This window comes from Cloeon dipterum, chromosome X (assembly GCF_949628265.1).
Source record: "Cloeon dipterum chromosome X, ieCloDipt1.1, whole genome shotgun sequence".
Taxonomy (NCBI): Eukaryota; Metazoa; Arthropoda; class Insecta; order Ephemeroptera; family Baetidae; genus Cloeon; species Cloeon dipterum.
Genome location: NC_088790.1, coordinates 28,920,705 through 28,938,304, shown reverse-complemented (window position 1 = coordinate 28,938,304; position 17,600 = coordinate 28,920,705). Strand labels below are relative to the sequence as shown.

The following is a 17,600-nucleotide window of genomic DNA, read 5'->3' as shown; positions in this document are numbered from 1 at the left end:
GAAGAATCAGTATTTAACGAATTATTATTAAAATTAATGCACCAGAAAAAATTAACTTGAGGAATTTTTGGTTGATTTGCATTTGATATCAACTTAGGTACGTGAAATTATCTGATGTTGTTTGATCGTTTATTTAATTAAACCAGCGAGTTCCCTTAACTATAAAAACGAGGACCAATTTATTTATTTAATTAGAATACAATGTCGGCATTGCTCGAGTGTCATGCCAAAATCAAAATCTGCTTTAAGAGAACATAGATCATTAGAGACATTAAACGTAATGCAAGTCTTGGGCTGATTTTAGAGTAGAAACTGCACTTGGATTTTTTGGTATGGAAATTTGTGGGAATTTTGAGAAACACTGTGAAGTGTGAGTCGTCTTGAATCAGCGTAATTATAAATAGACACTTAGTCCGGCTGTATTCCTCGGCCGAAATCTCTTTCCTGCCTGAGGAGAAGCACAACACCAGCTTTTTGCCGTTTCAAGCCAGCCTGCCGCCAGTCTGCTCTTGGTACACCTCGATCACATCATCATTCTCCATCTCGAGCTGAAGACAGAGCATAAATGTCGGCGTTGAAAACATTCAAAAAATTCAAACGCACCTGCTTCGGAGTCTCGTCGTCATTGATTCTCCTGCCATCAAACAAAAATCTAAGCGATGTGACAGGTACACCCTGAAATAAATTGTTTCAAAATCGTGGAAGCCTCGTGACCAACAAAAACAACGTACCACTCGTTCACTGTAGGATTTCTTCAGCTTGCCCATCTGAGTGGTCATCTTCACCCTGAAGTGGATTTCGTTCGAGTCCTGTACAAAAATGACGCGATTAAATTATGCAACAACGAGGAAATAATGCTGCACTCACGTTGCCGACGACTTTGAGCTTGATGTACTCGGAGTTTCCGTCGCCGGGACCGGCGTCGGGTTTGTTATCCTACAACACAACACACACACATGCTTAATGCCGATTCCTGCTATTTAACGCAAATAGGCCGCGATGCCGCCTATAATCGGGCGACGATTCTCGGCTTTTTCAACGTAAATTTACCTGGTTGTCTGCCATGGCTGTGAGGACGCCGTAAATGAAGCTAAGAAGGCTTAGAAGCGAGTTGGCTGTGGCTGCAGCACGAGTTTGTATTGTACTAATAGGATGAGATCCAAGATGGCGCGTTACTTGCCCGCCTCTTTCTGTTTCCGATTGCTGCCACCGCGACTTGTACGCACGCGTACTGTTTGCTGACCAACCAATTTAGGAGGTCCTTTCAGACGCGCCAAATTTGAAATTAAGGGTATTTTCGCATTACGATGTTAATCGCAATCAAAAAAGTCATTACTTTGCAGGATTATTTTCAAATTTCTCATTCAATGAGTATTAAGTACAGGAATTTCCAAGAAATCATGGACTTATCTTGTATTTAGGAAAAATAGGGTTCAAGGTCACGCGAAAGTTACATCTGCGCGTAGTAGTGTGCGCAGAGGATAATCATAGGGTCATTAGATAGTAGGCTGTTTTACAACTTAATTAGCAAGCAATATTTCCTTTTGATCTGAACAATTTCACTGCAAATTAATACAAAATACTCCAAAATCTTTTGACGCGCCTGACAAACGCTGAGAATTTTTATTTTTACGACAAGAAAATGCACATTTCAAGATGTCTACGTCCCCCTGCTTAAGATTTTCATCTATATTTTTCAAATTTGACCTATATTCGTTCACCAGCAACAACAATTTTTCATTAAGAGTCGAAATTCGCGAATATTAAGACGTATTCTGCGTTCATGCATTTTTCCTCTTTGGCAACTTTCGAATTTGGCGCTGATATTTGTTAGTTAGCCTGTGCGTCTCAGAGGGCTCTGGTTGCGATACGTGGCTTCCATCAGTAGGAGTTCATCAGCTGTCACAATTTTCGCAATGAATCCTGATTTCGAAGGTAAATACGCCAATTGCAACCGTGAAACACGCGATTACTCGATAAAAGCGTGTGAAACACCACATTTACGAATCGAGCTACGCATTTTTGGCCCGTCAAAAGGCGGTGGAAGGCGAAAACTGTTGTTTATTTACATCTGAAAAATCTTGTGGTTCTTTGTTTTCTTTCGACACGACGAACGCGAGGGTCGCTTTTAGCCCGTTTCCCGGGCCAATACGGGACGGAAATCGAGATGAGATGGCAATCTAGTAAACTCGAACTCGAAATAAGCCCATTTCGATTAATTTTTCGCCGCGTCTCGCGCCGCACGAGGTTTTAAAAAACGGAACTGTCGCCTCCTAATCTGCGGCTGGCGATTCACAAAGCAGCGTGACCGCGAATTTGGGCTGATTAAACGGGGAAAACTGCCTCCTAGCTTCCTTCCTGGAGTCCTAGAGCAAGTTTCTGTCATTTTCAAATCGTTAATTCGCTGCACTTGGCTCCCAACGCTGGCGACCCACATTCCAACCTTAATAACAAAAGTTTGTCCTTCTCAGGTCGGGATTTATGAGGACTGCCAGGCACTGCTGCTATCCTTACATGCGTGATTGTTGCCTAACATGTGATACGAGATGGCCGAACTGGACCGTAGCCTGACAGCGATCGACTGGCTGCCTTGCCTCAACGCTCAGCGAGCCGCGGCTCCGGACGCGATAGCGCCCAACAACGCCATCAAAGACGCAGCCTCCTCCTCACCTACCAGGGCCAAAGATGGAAAACCTCCTTACAGGTTGCTCTCCAATTTTTTTAAAGAGATAAATTGTCGTCATTCGGGCAGGAATAATTTTTGTTCGGCCCGTTAGACGATCAATTCTTAAAATTTAATTAATTTAGGTTAATTTCTGAGGATTTAAAATAATTAACAGCGGTTTTTGTGTTTCAGTTACGCGAGTTTGATTCGGCTTGCGATCGGCAATGCACCAAAACAGAAAATGACTTTGTCTGAGATCTATCAGTTCATCATCGACCATTTCCCCTACTACAGAGAGGCAGGAACTGGTTGGAAAGTAGGGTTTTCTTCTCTCTTCCTGTCCCCCCGGCTTGAACTAATATTCTCTGTCCTTTCAGAATTCGATAAGGCATAATTTGTCTTTGAACAAATGCTTCACCAAAGTTCCTCGTTCTAAGGACGACCCCGGCAAGGGTAGTTATTGGGCGATCGATTACAATTACAGCCAAGACGATGGCTTTTCCAAGAAGAAAAAGAACTCCCAGCTAATGAGAGTGAGTTTGCTTTTGAGGTGTTGGAATATTTTTCTTTCAATGTGAACGAATTTCTTTAGACGAATTCAGATGGCAAACCCAAGGAGCGGCGCCAAAAAAGGGCAAAAGTATATATTGATTTTTTCTATTTTTCTGCTGGAAATTCAGGCGTTAAATTTTATTGCGAGCAAACCACCCCTATAATTATTAATGGCATCAAACGTGTGCACTAACGTGAACTAAATAGACAAAACCACCCGCCAGTATTTTTCAAAGTACAATTTTTCTTGATAAAAATCAAATTCGATTTAAATATCAAATTCTTTTTATTACCCATAGTGTTTGAAGCCGCCAACAGATTGCTCAACCATAGGCTTTCTTAAAAAACAGTTTTAAGGCACTTCCGCTGCGATTTCAGACTCAATCCTGCTGCTGTGCATTCTTAATTATAATTATATGCTTTCTTTTGACGTGCTAGAAACGAATATTAGTCCAGCCATTCGCTATAAAATCATCGTAAAATATTTTATATTCCAAAAATAATAATGGTTCTCACGATTCTAAGGCGAATGACTTAACCGATTTTAGTTTTCAGCACGTTATAAGAGAGCATATGAAGTGAAGTATGAGTCTGAAATTGCAGCGGAAGTGCCTTAAAACTAAATTTTTAAGGAAGTCTATATTTGCGCCATCTGTTTGCGGCTTCAAACTGTAAGGGTTTTACAACTGGTCAATTATTATGATTTTTTTCTAGACAAATCGATAAAATTGGTCATTTTAAATTTCTGAAGAACCACATTTTTACACAAAGGTCCCTTAGGGCCAAGGAAACGTAATGAAAATTTGTATTTTTACTACAAAACATTTTTAATTTATTGAAACTGATAAATCTAATATTTTTAACCTCTTAATTATTTTAAAAAACAAAAATATTTAGGACGCAGTTATTATAAATTTTCATTTATTTAATTAATATTAGGTCTTCGGTAGTAAGCTAACCAATTATTAAGTGGTCCTTGAGGAAAGACCAATAGAACTGGAAAAAAATTGAAAAATGGGGTAAATTATAAATTAATTATTTTTATTTTGTGTCAGTGTTAATATACACTTACTTGGCGTTTGATTTTGAATTTGTGTGATAATTCTTATTAACAGAAAAATCAGTTCGCGACAGTATTTATCGAATTATTATTATAATTAATGCACTAACAAAATGAACTTGAAGAATTTGTTTACACTACCAAGTCGACTCGCACTATTGGCGAACTGTGCTGCGAACGTTGCTTTTAAATTGGGTTGATACAGGGCTAAAATTTACAATAATTATGAAAGACCCTTGCTTCAGTAAAAATTCTTTTTTTTAATTTCTTAAAAATTTCCTGTGCTTTGCCACATTTTCTTGGCAGATTTTGAATCCTCGCGTTGAGATCTGTCCAACAGCATAGTAAATCTTCTTTGTTGCGAAATAAATTAAGATTTTAAATGAGTAGACAGTCCTCACCGTTTGAAAAGTTTCGCAGGCCCTTTTCAAAAATTTACAATGCTACTTTGGTCAATTTTGACTCAGTTTAGTTCTATCAGGGAAGAGTTGAATTGCCAACAAGAGTTTTCAACCCTCTTTAAGTCGGACGTCAAAGTAAAAATGCTGATATAGAAACTAAGGGTAACAAAATTCGTTTTTCCATTTTCCACCAAGAAAACGGCTGGATTTTTTAAATTTTGTTTCATTTGTTGAGCGATTTTTGCCACTTAAAATTGTGTTAAGGGAAAAGCGGCTGGCACACAACCAGATTATGCTATTTACACTTGCACCGTGTATATAGCAAGGGACCAACGATGTGCACGTGTAAATGGTGACGAGGACTGTCTCCTTACTTTAAATCTGCTTTTATTTCTCAATAAAGAGTTTCCCTAAAAAAGGTCATAAGCTGTTGGACAGATCTCGACCAGAGGAATCGAAATACGCCATGAAATTGTGGCCAAGCGCCAGAAATTCTGGAGAAAATTTGAAAATTTTGAATTTTTATTGCCGCAAGCTCCTTTTTTACTGTGGCAACTTTTTTATCGATCAACTGCTTCTTATTGAATTATTATTGGTTTTTGCACGGGAAAATCGTTAAATTCATAGCCTGTTTTGTTAAGACGGACACGTTATCTTCCTTCGCATCAAATCAGATTATATAATCTTGCATCTCTCGCTTGACGCTTGACACTTGACCTTCTTGTTGACAAATTGTACCCACATTTTTTCCTTTCAAATATCGAACACATGGCTAATGGAGTAGTCCCTTATGCGGATTAGGGAAGAGCTTGTTTGCTACTGGAACTCTTCTGGGCCCATCAATTATATTTTCTTTTCAATCCTCAATGGGAGATGACCTGCACAACCCAGCATGGCCTGTTTTGATCATCTTTAAATTCCAACAATGGAAATTAAATGACGCAGAACTGCATTTATCATTTTACAATCGGTTGCAGCGATCCTTTTTTCTTTTTATCCCTGCCTGCTGGTAAGGAATTCGGATTTATTTTATTTTTCCTCTAATTATGCTACAAAATCTATTTCCTGCTGGTTTGGTGCATTCACTGGCACCTGCGCAGGTGTAAATCCAAATTTATTTCTTTTTAATATAAATTTTCAAGTATGCTTTAATGTAATAACTTAATATGCATGATTTTTTGTCTTGTTTTTTTTTGCTCTTTTTATCCGTGTCCTCGGAGCGGGAAGGGCGCGCACTGCACTAGCACGAATGCTGAATTCCGAGTGCCTTGGTCGATCTCGCGGTCGACAGGCGGTGTCCTCAAACTCCGTCACTGTCAAATATGGAGCTTTACGTATTAAACTAATTGTTCCAAGTAAACTTACTGTCATTCAAGATATCTCGGACAATTACAATTTGAGCACTTGAATTTATTTAATCAGAAACGGCGACCGCCGCCTGCGACGGCCTGGCTAACAATAACCTCCTCCGGCTAGCGCACAGAGGGGTCGCGTTACACATAAGGTGATAGTGGAGGAAAAGGTGGCTCCTACAAATTACTCGGCTGCGTGGGATTTTTAAAACACCACGACTGGACTTCTTGATGCGTGCTTGTAGCTTTAAATCAGTTCACACAAAAATATTAGCTTCAAATATATCCGAAATTGTTGTCTCCAGGAAGCACAAAATTTAGGGGTTGTTTAGTGAACAAGAGTGAACATGGTCAATTATTTATCAATTCACCCAAGTAATTTGTTAAGAATGGAAGTTTCGTATAAATGCTTACTTCTAAATCGCTAAAAACCTAATCTTCAAAAGGTCATGATTATTACCGCTTTAGAGCATGTGTAATGGATTGTTGTTTGCGCCAATCTAAAGGACTAACAACTTCATAATTTTTGTCGGTGACAGTTTCATTTACCAACTGTTTTAAAATTAATAGAAACAAACTTGGAATTTAAACATCATCAATTGAACATGATTTTTGTATGTAAAAGAAGTTTAATTTGAAATTAATAAAATATTTTCAATGAAAATTTACCGTACTTGTTTGGTTAAGGAAGCGAATTTAAAAAAAAATGCGATTTGACCAATTATTGCAGAACCAGCCACCTTCTGGAATTTTTCCAAATTAAAATTTTTAATTCTTAATTTACAAAACCTCGTACGCACAAACGGGTTAAAATAGTAGAGCTTTCATTGCCAACAGTTGAGAATATTTTGCATTGTTGGCTATCTGTTATTCGTGACTTTTGTTTATGGAATTTGGCATCTGTATCTCTACAATGAGCAATAATCGAATCAGCTAAATTCTCTTGAAATTGAAAACATTGCCTGCAAGATGCAAGAAACTGGTAAAAATTATAAAAACGCATTTTACCACTACCCTGGATTTAAAAAATGCGGTTTTTTTTGCAATCCTGCGAAAAATTCAAGAATTTTCTTCTATGAAAATGCATGTTCGGGGAAATAAAATGGATTATTCTCCATTTATCTGTGAAACTTTATTTTAAATTTGAATATTGACAACAAATAATTAATGCAATGTTTTATTTTGACTGTTTAGGCATCGCCGTACAGTCCCGAGTGCAGCAGCAACAGCAGCGACTTCAGCCAGCAGCAGCTGAAGGCAGGCCTGCCGCTAGAGCCGCTGAAGAGCGAGTGGGGTCCGCCGCAGCCGCCCCCGCCGCCGCACCAGTGGCCACCCCCGCCGGACGCGGCCGCCGCGCCGATGATGCCGATGAACGGATGGCGCGGCGGCGAGTGCGGTCCGCGGGTGCCGCTGGGCCCGCCGTGCCCCCTGCCGCCCCAGCAGCAGCAGCACTACCCGCAGGAGGAGCTGGGGGGGCCGCGGCCCCCGATGGGCTCGGACCAGGCGGCCGCCTACAGCCTCGGCGTGTCGGACCCGAGCGAGCTCTCGGCCGTCATCACCGGCATGCTGACCCAGTTCGGCGTGCACCCCGCCGCCCCCGGGGGCGGCGCCGGCGGCGAGCTGCCCGACGTGGTGCCCACGCACCCCCAGCACTACCCCCAACAGCAGCAGCAGCAGCTCGACTGCCACTTAAAACAGGAGTACTACGAGTACGCGCCCGCGCACCACCACCAGCAGCACCAACAGCAGCAACAACACGCGCGGGTCGTGCACCACGAGGCGGCCGGCCCTTACGACAGGCAGCACGAGGACGCCTTCAACTGGGACAAGCTCATCTAGACCCCCACGCGTCAGCCCCACGCCCCCTCGGAGTAGCACGCTAGCGGTAGCAGCGGCCCTTCCCGAATAACACCCGTTTCGTGTTCTGGCGTCCCCAACCTGGTCCTGGTTGAAAGGGTTTCCGCTCCTCCCTCGTCAGGGCTCTCAATCCACCCGCTTTTAAAGATGCTGGGATGTTAAAAGTGCAATATTTTGTGTAGGCGTCTGATTGAACGTTTCCCAAGCTCTGTCGACGGAGGAATCATTACTGGAATGGGATTTTTATTGATTTCACTCTGTCATTTAGACGTTATATCAAGTCAAACTTTTATCAGCTTAGCCAAAAACATTTTATTCATTTTTCTGAAAACAAATCGTTTATGTCGAGGAAAAAAGTCCAATCTCCAACTGGTCCCGATTAGGGATGTTCCCTTCGACTTTGGCACCGGGGATTTTGGTATTAATGGCGGTATTTAACGAAGTTTCTGAGCTCACCAATCGATTCCTGAGGGTCGAATCAGGTAAAATGGATGTTGTTTTCGATCTAAAAGTCCAACACGACGCCAAAAAATATACTCTTTACGTAATTTGCCCCTCAGGAATCGATTGGTGTGTTCAGAATCTTTGTCATAGACGGTCTTTAAAAATACCAGATTTTTTATGTACGTGTAACCGAAATTCTCGGCATCGAAACAGCCAAAATCGGGGGGCGTAACCGAGGAAATACAATATGGGGGAGAACATGGTGGTTCGCCGCTCAAAGGGGGCGTGGTGCGCTGCCATATTGTATTCCCTCGGTTACGCCCCTCGATTTTGGCTGTTTCAACGCTGATCATTGCAGTTTCACGCTCATCACCCGATCAAAGTAAACACAGTCAGGGAATTTTGAGATCAGACTTTTTCCGCGGCACGAACGAAATTCGAAAAAACATTGGTGCTGCTTAAAATCGATAATATCCCATTCAAAGCCAACTCGATGATGTGATAATTATTTGTAACTCTATCGAAACAATGGAGAATGGCTCTCTTCCGACAATTCACCCCATGACAAAGTAAAAACGGGAAACCCCCTCGATCCAGGCCTTGTCGCTGCGCCAGAAGGGAAGTTAGGACAAGTTGGCATGCCTTAATAACATTATTACTTAGCGTTGATTATATATTGATGAAGTACAATCGTTAGAGTACACTGTTGAATTGCAAAGGATCTGTTTGAGTTTCATGTGATTGGGTTGTGATGTTGAGTGCAGTCGAAGGCTTGCTTAGCGAAACAGAAAAAGAAAAAGAAGGAACTGCGTCAGTTCTGATCAGGCATTTGATTGATGCAAATGACAAACAAAAAATGAAACACATGCAGGAAGGATTTAAGAGGATGAGCTGTATCGTGAGATATACGCACGCAAATTTCGACGATTCGGTTTTTTAAGTTGTTTCTTTTTGTAAGCTGGTCTGTGTTTTAGGTTTAAAGTTCGAGCACCTTGTAAATTTTCTATTATCGGCATAATTTTACGGAAAAGTCGGTTCAAACTCCCTCGGTTCGTTGATTTTCCGTCGCGCAGGGGAGCAACTTGAAGTTCAAAGGGTGGATCGATACAAATTTTGCGTTCGAGTACGTTAAGTTGTAAGGCTCCGATCGTTTGATACCTGAACAACACACACTTTTATCAGTGAACAGTACAAAGATGTGCCGTGTTAGCAAAACTTGTGTTTTTTTTTGTTTCTTTCTTTTTGTCGTCGTGTCTTTTGCTTTATTCTTCTCTAATTAATGTTACGATTCCCTTAAGTTTTGCGAGTGGATGAACTGAGAGTTGCTCAAACAGTTTACTTCTTTTAGAGCTGGAATACTCGCCACCCCCTGTCCCGTGCCCCTCCCCGTCTTACCCCCCGAACATCTGATTTTATTACGATGATATAGAATTATTATACCTATCTATATATGATTTAACAAAAGATTGAGATTTAGTTCTAGACCGCAGGTCCAAAGGCTGATATTGTACTACTATTTAAGGAGAATGGGCCTGACCTGATACCTCATTGTGTCCCCCCTTGTTTTTTTTTGTAACTACTGCCAAGCCCGCCACGCAATATATATACCCCCACGCTCTTTGGTTAACGGACATTATTCGAGAGATTCGTCAAACAAACAAACCAACTAACTCACTCACTCAACCGGGCAGCCGGGATTTCTTCCATGCGTCCAGATTTACGAAAACCAAGCGGAAACATCCCTGTCCAGCTAAAAAATCATTTTTCGCAGCACTTCCTGTCCGAGGACGGGGACTAGTGTGGGAAAAAACAAAAACGACCCCTGAAGTCTCCTCTTGAGTTATTTTTATTAAATTTCTCCACCTCCCAGAGCTTAAGAGTCCTTTGGTCTTTTTTCAAATAAAATCACCTCCTGTCCGAGGACGGGGACTAGTGTGTTAAAATCAATAATGCGAACTAAATCGTGCTTTTAACTTGCTTTATTGTATTGAGGAAGGAGATCCAATGTGTTTTAACTTGTGCCCGTCAAGCGCGCTTTCAACATAAAAACGTTGTGTTGAAATTTTTATGGTGGCAGCGACTAGTTTTCGGAATAATTATCTTTTCCGTTCTGGCCTGTCAGCAGCCATGTCAATTTCCGTTTCACCGCTTTGGTTTTTAATTTTTTAATATTATTGTGAAAATCAGGACGCATTTTGGAATTTCCCAGGTGCCGTGGTGGCCCCGCCCCGCTGCACACAATCACATTCTGCGATCGAGACTGTGTTCCAAGACCTAACGACCAAAAATATACACTTTTGTTGATCGAGTCGCGAGTTTCTCGAGGCAGTCTTGAGACGAATTAATTAATTTGAGCGCGAATTTATGTATACCTTCTATGTTGATATTTTACTGAGTCACAGAGGACCGACCGGAAGGTATCGAAGAGACATAATTATGCTTACAAACAACAACATTATTTTATTTCAGTGGCTAGTCATATTACATTATTTTCTATGCTCCCGGTAGACCTCTTTTGTTTTGTTGGTTTTTCGCCACGCCAGACTGCTAAGTACCTTTTTAATTAATTTACAGTAAATAAATGCGCTCCGATGATTAAATGTTCACTCAGCTCGACAGGAATTTATCAGCTGCCAATACTTAAGTCAGTACAAACTCGTTTGTCGTCCGCAATTTTCCCCCCTTTTGAGAAAAAAAAAGATCAACCATTTGCAACTTTTTTAATACTTTCAATTTTAACACCATCATTTTTTGCTTCTCGCGGTTCAGTTTATGAATTTATTATGATAATAATATTTTATTACAATTATTATTTCTACGATAATATGTTTACTGTATAGATTTATTTTATTAAATATCGCGTATACGGGTTTAGTACTTTATACACATACACGATTCTTTTTCGTCTCTCTCATCAATGCAGGTGTCATAATTGTTTAGTTGTTACTTAAAATATACATTATTTCGTCCGCAACTCAGCACCTATCCCCTCCCCTCCTCTCTCTCACTCAGTATTAAAACAACAACAACACGCGAGTCGAAGTGTGCGAACGGAAATTTCTCGTCTTTTTTTCCTTTCGGTTAATTCTCTCCCACTAATTGTATGTAAAAAAGAAATTCGCGCGCGAATAGTTAAAGTTAGGATTTAGCGGTACTTAAAAGATAAAACGCGCGAGAGAACGGTGGGTTGTTAATGGTTTATAGATTAGAAATGAAGTTGCTTTGCCAGCCGCGAAAGAAGATGAAGAAGAGATTGTTATTTGTTGGGACATTCGATGGAGGAACGAACTTCTTTCTGAAACAATTAACAACTGTGATACAACAACACGTGGTTTAGTTTTTTTCACCAGGCTTTGTAAATTTCCGCTGAAAGCCCTGATAGCGTTTGTATGTCGTTCATTCTGCCCCCACTCTAAACATGTAAGAAGACAGGAATTTCAATCTGATAATTATACGTGCAATTAGTAAAAAAAGAGGAAATGGAAATTACTGTCACACACACTCGTTTTGTATCAAAATAATGCAATTGTATAACTATCTGTGCAAAAGTTCCGCCGAATTGGCACTCTTTCACTTTTGTTACTTTAGAAATGTGACGCACGGGGATTTTTCTTGACAAACAAACCTAAAAACATCCGGAAAATTTTAAAACAAGGTGAATTTTCTGTTATGAAAGCGAGTTATGCGCTGTTGAAAAGCGATCTATTTCACGCGGCGGAGGATTATGGACGTTCTGATTGGCCGGCGGCGTTATATGCTCATCCACAGTCCTCCGCGGCGCGAAATAGATCGCTTTTCGACAGCGCATAGCTCGCTGACCACTAAACACTGGAAACTCGCCTCTGAGGGAATGAAACTAATGCGTTTTTTCACTGCAATTGGTCGTATTTAAATTAAAAATCCGTTGTTTTAAGGCGTTAATGAGAGAAAAATTCCCTGTGCAAAAGTGCTGTCGCTTGTGGGACCAGTCCTTGCTTCGGCAGAGCAACAGCAATAATTAAAATAAACCATACAAATATGATTATATTATTATTATAATTATCGTAATGCGAATACTTAATTAAAACGGAATACCGCGCAGTCTAGGTGGTATTTGATCTAGATGATTTAAGAGAAAATAATCTGCAGGTGCCTTCTCGATAGGCTACAATCGCGACTGACAAGTGTAGACCAAAAACTGATGTTGAATTCCAACAGGCACATACACACTTACACACACACACACATTAAATTAATTAATTAAACACACACGCGTTGTTCTGGAATTAAAACTTAAAAGGAATAAAAAAATAAAAAATAAACAAGTTCTCACGCACTCGAGCAAACTGGATAAGAAATTTTTAAAACTAATTCACACGCACGAGTTGTGAAAGTGTACTTAATTATCCACGAGAGCAGCGAGAAATGAAAATAAGTTAATTCGAGACGATCCAAGGATGATTGTGTGGAATCAATTTGTATAATATAATATATACTTTATTGCCAAAGCTTCTATTGTTATGATAATTGAACAAATTACTTAATTGATGATGATGATGATTTTTGTAGCGCATGTTGAGCATCGGACACTGTACCATATTGTTTCTTCCGTTTCTTCTTTCACAAAAATAAACAAACAAACAAAATGTGCAATACACCTGTCCTATTCAATACGGATAATAATTCAGTCTCTTTGCTTGAAAATTAATTAATATATCTCTATTGTGTCGTGAAATTGAGTTTAGGTTTTATAGAAATATTTTCTATTGTTAAACAGGAGCGCGTGCTTGAGGGAAAATTAATTAATTGATTGTTGCATCAAGAAGCGTTACACAGCGGTTATTACAATTATTATTATTAATTCATCTTCTTGGTGTTATTCATGAATATGAACATAATGAATGATCTGTTTTGCACGAATTGTTTATTATAAATGTGTTTTAATAAAGATAACTTTGGTATTTATAAAATGAGATGCGTCTTTTTTCATTTCAAGTCAAATGCATCTACCTTTCTTTGTTTTCCGAGCTCAAATATTGCAGAGGTGGGAAATAAGATACGGAATAATCAGCAAGAGCATAAATAATTCATCTTTGGAATTGCTGAGGTCATTTTACTGAAGGAAAAATACTAATTTTAAAAAGATAATTTTTTTAAAAGCCCTAATTAATGGAACGATCTGTTTGTTTTCCACTTTTTTTTTTAATATTTTTATCTTGACGAGCTTGTTTTTAGTTTTCACGGCCCCCACGAACTTACTTGCTTATATAGTTTTGTTCGAGAGATACAGTGGCTCTCCCACTCAGTTCTGTTATTCAATCATTAGTATGCACAGATGTGAAATTGTCGGGTGGGGAGATAATAAAAAGAGAGTTGCTCCGTTGCACTCGTCGCGCATCTGCGTGATAATTCGAGAAGTGAAGAGTAAAGCTGCTCTCCTTCGGCAAACAACACAGATAAGAAAGCAATCATATAATAAGCATGTCGACCGGCAAGAAGTTCACCGTCCAAACAGGTACGCTCTTAAATTAATTTGTAATTTGGAGATGAATTATTCATATTCAAACTACGTAGTTGCAGCGAATCAATTCAATAATATTTGAATATTCCTTTTAAATTTAATCTAGCTGAGTGATTTTATCAAACAAAAAAAAAATCCAAAGATTATTGTGCAAAACAACAACACCAGATTGAAGAAAGAATTTTATTTCGTGATTAATAATATCTTTTCAATTCAATTTCCAAATTTGCTCCAACAAATTTTTACTAAAAATAAAAAGCACCTTGATTTTATTTTAACCAAATAATAGGTGTAATTGCCTAATAAATAATTTTTCCCCAGTTTTGGGGCAGGTGAATGTCAAGGACCTGGGTCACACGCTGACCCACGAGCACGTGAGCGCCACCGTGGCCGAAAAGCCTGAAGTTTTTTACAGGCGGGCACCGGAAAATGTCGCCAAACTGCCCAATTTCGACGACAAAAGCATCCACCTGGGAAATGCCGGACTCGTTCGGCAATATCCGTAAGTCGGAACCAGACGAGATTTTTTTCAACTTAATAATAATTTAATTAAAATGCGTTGCAGGTACAGCAACTTCTTTAACATGGAATTCCAGAACGACAGTTCGAACCAAGCCGTGTTGGAAGACCTGAAGGTTTTCAAGAGCAGCGGCGGCGGCACAATCGTGGAAAACACCTGTCACGGCATCGGCAGGAACTCCGCCTTCATGGTGAAAGCCAGCAAGGAAACTGGAGTCAACATCGTTGCAGGAACAGGTCCAAAGTAAAACCATTTACTAGAAAATGAATTTTTAAACTTTTTACTGGAATTCATATTAATTTTATTTCCCTTTTTTTAGAGTGGCTAATTTTACATTGTCTTAAAAAGTAACTAAAAATAAAAAATAAATTTTGTGTCAGTCACTCTATTAAAAAATGCGTAATTCACTTGCTTTATATTCTATTGTGTTCTTATTTTTATTTCGGTTTGTCATTCGATTTAGGCTTCTACGTGCAGTTGGCCTTTGGAAGCGACTCGATTTTGAGCAGTTCCGTCGAGCAGCTGGCCAGCATCATGAGAGACGAGTTGACTGTCGGCGTTCCTGAAGCACCAGACGTCAAATGCGGGGTCATCGCGGAAATCGGCAGCGTTTGGCCCATAACATGTGAGATGCACTTCCAAAATATAAATTTTCACCACTATTAATTTTACTTTTGTGCAGCTGGAATTTAGAAAAATTAATTATTATTAAAAATTTTTATTTTGGTCAATTTTTACAATGGGAGACGAGACATTTCTTTAAAATAGTTCAATTTTTTTCAATTGTCAAAGATAATTTTAGTTCGATTTCCAGGCTCAAAAAATATTAGCGAAGGAATAAAAAATTTTAAACATTGGAAAATCCCCTTGAGATAAAATAATTATGGAGCCTTAGAAAATGCTAGATATTTTGATATTTTTTAATTATAAACAGTAATTATTAGAAAATTAATTAGAAAATATTTAATTTAAATTAAATTATTTCTGAATTGAATTTAAAACAAATAAAGGTCTTTACAGGGTCAGGTACTCGGCTAGATTGTCAAATATTGCCTTCCTCTTGCATTAAAAATATTAATTGGTTTGCGGAAAATAATAAATGGTTTTAGCACTATATCTGCATATAATTTAATTTAAATAAATTCTTTTTCTTTCAATTTTAAGACCGTTATTGACGAAGTTTCTGAGCCCACCAATCGATTCCTAAGGGTCAAAACTAGGTAAAAATGGTATTTTTTCCAACAGAAAAGTCGAGCGCGACTTGCGAACTTTTTTCCCGCCAAAACAACATGAATGCGAGAAGTGCGCATGCGTCAGAGCCGGTTTGAGCACTTGCAGAAGGATGGCCACCTCTACGAATGACTTCTTTGTCACATCCAGCCAGCTCTGACGCATGCGCACTTCTCGCATTCATGTTGTTTTGGCGGGAAAAAAAGTTCGCACGTCGCGCTCGGCTTTTCGGTCGGAAAAAAGACCCACTTTACCTAATTCGACCCTAAAAAATCGATTGGTGGGCTCAGAAACTTCGTCAAAGAGGGTTTTAAAGAATTTTTGTGTAATTTCATGCAAGCTATAATCAATAAATTGATTTAATTATTTGTCATTCAATCGTTTTGCAAACCTAATTTAATTTATTAACAATTTTTTAATCTCTCTGTCAACAGCTTTCGAAAAGAGGGCGATCGAGGCTGCAGCCGTGGTGCAAGCGGAGCTGGGGGTTGGAGTTTCGTTCCACCCTGGTCGCGACAGTGGTGCACCAGAGGAAATCGCGAGGATTTATCTGGAGGCAGGCGGCGACCGGCACAAGGGCGTTTTGTCCCACCTCGACCGCACGCTGCACACCAAGGAGGACTTGCTGAGTTTCGCCGACACCGGATTCTACTGCCAATTCGACCTGTTCGGCATGGAGACGTCGCTCTATCAGCTCAACCAGCAGGTCGACATGCCGTCCGATGCCGAACGCGTCAACCGAATCAAGTGGCTCGTCGAAGATGGACGCGCAGACAAGATTACCGTCGCCCATGACGTACACACCAAGCACAGGCTCGTTAGTTTATTTTTAATTATTTTTTTGCACTCGTGTAAATATAATTCTGAATTGAAGCACCTTGAATTTATTAAAAAAAACATGATTTTATTATTAAAATTAAAATTCAAGAAAGAGTGAATTTTAATGGCAATAAAATTGGAATATATAATTTTCTAACGAAATAAACACTGGTAAAGAGAGGGTGAAAATTATTCATGAATAAATAAAAACACAAACAGACAGGAGAGGAGTGGACGAATAAACAAATTGCCTCTCATTGTCAGAGTCAATTGAACTCTTTGAATTCCTTCTCGTCACCGCTTCTTTGTTTGTTTCAGATGAAATATGGAGGGCACGGCTACAGCCACATCCTCCTCAACGTGGTCCCGCAAATGAGGACCAAGGGGCTGACTGACGAGGTCATTCAGGGCATTTTAATCAAGAACCCGCAGAAATGGCTCGGCGTTGATCCCGACTACCAGCCAAGGTCCATCACGGTGCTTTGAATAAAAATAATTAAAAAAGGTCCTGAAGCGAGAAAATATAAATTACTACTGAAAATAAAATGTATATGAGTGTAATTTAATCAGGAGATTTTCTTTTGTGACTTTTAAAAAATTGTATAAGTATTTAATAAATTTGAGATATATAGTGCATAATTAATATTGTTTTGTTGTTAGTGATTTAAGTTCAGTCCTCTAGGGGAGAGGGAGAGGATGGTAAAAAACGAGAACAATCATTCAACGAGTTCATTTTTTTTATTTAAATGACCGGACCAAAAAAAACAGGGGATGCATAGTTGTTTGTTCAGGAGAAATCGCATGTTTTTGTTACTTGGGATTTGACGGTGAAAAATGTAGATGCTTTTTGTATTGAGACCAACCACTGTGTGAGGACCATATGTGTTCGGTCACAGAGGGCTCGGATAAGAATTAACAATAATAAGAAGAGAAAAATAGGCAAAAATAGGCGAATTTTTCTGCCTGGGATATTCTTCTTTGATCGCTTTTTGTCAATAATGCTCCAAATCACTTGTAATGTTAGAAACAAACCAAGTAAAACCTGTAATTTTTAATGTTTCAGCAATACATCCCGCGCGATAAAATTCTTTCCCGAAATTCTTCGCGCCTTTACTCCCTTCCTTTATTTACACGTCTTCATCTCCGGCCACGCCCCTTGGGTAGCAGCTGTTTGCGTTTTGTACACACGACTGCAGTGCT

General features: G+C 39.5%; 3 protein-coding genes across 4 annotated transcripts; 2 read left to right on the top strand and 1 right to left on the bottom strand.

Moving 5' to 3' along the window:
- Positions 1–150: 150 nt before the first annotated feature.
- On the bottom strand, positions 151–1,200 carry LOC135945436 (small ubiquitin-related modifier-like). The gene is made up of 5 exons (XM_065493124.1): positions 1,051–1,200; positions 868–936; positions 732–809; positions 604–675; positions 151–548 (listed from the first exon to the last, which is right to left on the bottom strand). The coding sequence occupies exons 1-5, from the start codon at positions 1,063–1,065 to the stop codon at positions 483–485; spliced, it is 300 nt and encodes a 99-aa protein (XP_065349196.1). The 5' UTR covers positions 1,066–1,200; the 3' UTR covers positions 151–482.
- A 630-nt stretch (positions 1,201–1,830) lies between these two features.
- LOC135945487 (forkhead box protein J2-like) lies at positions 1,831–12,398 on the top strand. 2 transcript variants are annotated; one of them, XM_065493216.1, is made up of 6 exons: positions 1,831–1,935; positions 2,472–2,704; positions 2,858–2,981; positions 3,043–3,198; positions 3,258–3,305; positions 7,225–12,398. In XM_065493216.1, the coding sequence occupies exons 2-6, from the start codon at positions 2,547–2,549 to the stop codon at positions 7,867–7,869; spliced, it is 1,131 nt and encodes a 376-aa protein (XP_065349288.1). In that variant the 5' UTR covers positions 1,831–1,935; positions 2,472–2,546; the 3' UTR covers positions 7,870–12,398. The 2 variants fall into 2 exon arrangements, with proteins under 2 accessions (XP_065349288.1, XP_065349289.1); XM_065493217.1 differs by lacking the exon at positions 3,258–3,305.
- A 1,256-nt stretch (positions 12,399–13,654) lies between these two features.
- LOC135946055 (phosphotriesterase-related protein) lies at positions 13,655–17,039 on the top strand. Its single transcript, XM_065494093.1, has 6 exons — positions 13,655–13,825; positions 14,153–14,333; positions 14,397–14,587; positions 14,815–14,976; positions 16,016–16,398; positions 16,719–17,039. Exons 1-6 carry the CDS (start codon positions 13,792–13,794, stop codon positions 16,884–16,886), a joined length of 1,119 nt encoding a protein of 372 aa, XP_065350165.1. The 5' UTR covers positions 13,655–13,791; the 3' UTR covers positions 16,887–17,039.
- The last annotated feature ends 561 nt before the right edge of the window (positions 17,040–17,600 follow it).